Here is a 1,520-nt window from a genome sequence, read left to right on the forward strand (position 1 = left end):
CGGCCGAGCCTTACGCGGCGCCCGGGGCCAAGCGCAAGTACCCAGAGGACTCGGACCCCGAGCGCAGCGACTTCGAGGAGCAGCAGCTGCAGAAGGAGGAGGAAGCGCGCAAGGTGAAGAGCGGCATCCGCCAGATGCGCCTGTTCAGCCAGGACGAGTGCGCCAAGATCGAGGCCCGCATCGACGAGGTGGTGTCCCGCGCCGAGAAGGGCCTGTACAACGAGCACACGGTGGACCGGGCCCCGCTGCGCAACAAGTATTTCTTCGGCGAAGGCTACACGTACGGCGCCCAGCTGCAGAAGCGCGGGCCCGGCCAGGAGCGCCTCTACCCGCCGGGCGACGTGGACGAGATCCCCGAGTGGGTGCACCAGCTGGTGATCCAGAAGCTGGTGGAGCACCGCGTCATCCCCGAGGGCTTCGTCAACAGCGCCGTCATCAACGACTACCAGCCCGGCGGCTGCATCGTGTCTCACGTGGACCCCATCCACATCTTCGAGCGCCCCATCGTGTCTGTGTCTTTCTTCAGCGACTCCGCGCTGTGCTTCGGCTGCAAGTTCCAGTTCAAGCCCATCCGGGTGTCGGAGCCCGTGCTTTCCCTGCCGGTGCGCAGGGGGAGCGTGACTGTGCTCAGGTAACCGCCCGGGAGGAGGGAGGAGGGAGCGGCCCCCAGGAGCCCGCGCTTTCCGCTTCTCACCACGGCTTCTGTTTGCGGGGCGGGGGTGGGGGGCGGGGAAAGGGGTCTGCGTTTAAAACACGGGCGGTAAGAAAGCAGGGAGCTGAGCTAGAATTTTCTGTCCCGTGGGCAGATTTGACGAGATCGCAGGCTGGACCCAGAGCTCATCTAAAGGCATCTTGCTAGAAGGGTGGTTTTCGGAGTTTCCTTTACCTTCGTGATCTGAGCAAAGTCACTTCCATTTTGGGCCTCCATTTCCAAGTCTGTGTTTTTAAAAAAATTAGTTGGGATTACCGTCTAAAAGTCTTTTCAGCTTTGCCATTCTTGGCCTTTTTAACAGAGGACATGTTCGTGGATTCCTTTAAGAGAGGAGATCCTCACAGAGGAAGGCCCTTGAGCGTGTTTGATTGATACACGTTCTCCATTCCCAGGAGGGGGAGTGGCTTCCCTGGAGTTGAACACATCAGGGGTTGGACCAGGAATAGAGTGCAGCAAACTTAAAACTCAGTTCCTTTTGGCTGGAGAAGAGCCCATTGGTCCTTTGTAAGATGCGTTACCTGTAATCAGGACCATATGAAACGAAATAAAGCTTGTCTCTTTTCCTGGTATTAGGCTTTGTAGCTGTTTAGCAGATCTTAGGCTCTTGGCCTATTTTCAGCCCCAGAACCTGCTGAGAGTTAGCTCAGTGCCCTGGCCCTCAGAGAAGATTGCCTGCTGCAACACCTTTGCTGTTTATATGAAGCAGAAATTTTACTTGGAAGCTCCCCGCCTCCAGCCCTGAAGCAAGTAAATCGAGCGATGTGCTTCAGTAACCCCCCAAACCTCTTAGGAGATCTAGACTGCAGCT

The 1,520-nt window shown here is 57.0% G+C and overlaps 1 protein-coding gene across 1 annotated transcript in view; it reads left to right on the top strand.

Moving 5' to 3' along the window:
- ALKBH5 (alkB homolog 5, RNA demethylase) overlaps positions 1–1,520 on the top strand; it is a 22,821-nt gene that overhangs the window by 133 nt on the left and 21,168 nt on the right. Inside the window, exon 1 of the mRNA XM_007448386.1 lies at positions 1–631. This exon is cut by the window's left edge and continues 133 nt beyond it. Coding sequence (XP_007448448.1) covers positions 1–631 — 631 coding nt within the window. The remainder of the gene's footprint in view (positions 632–1,520) is intronic.

The sequence above is a fragment of the Lipotes vexillifer genome, unplaced genomic scaffold (genome assembly GCF_000442215.2).
Source record: "Lipotes vexillifer unplaced genomic scaffold, Lipotes_vexillifer_v1.1 scaffold533, whole genome shotgun sequence".
Taxonomy (NCBI): Eukaryota; Metazoa; Chordata; class Mammalia; order Artiodactyla; family Lipotidae; genus Lipotes; species Lipotes vexillifer.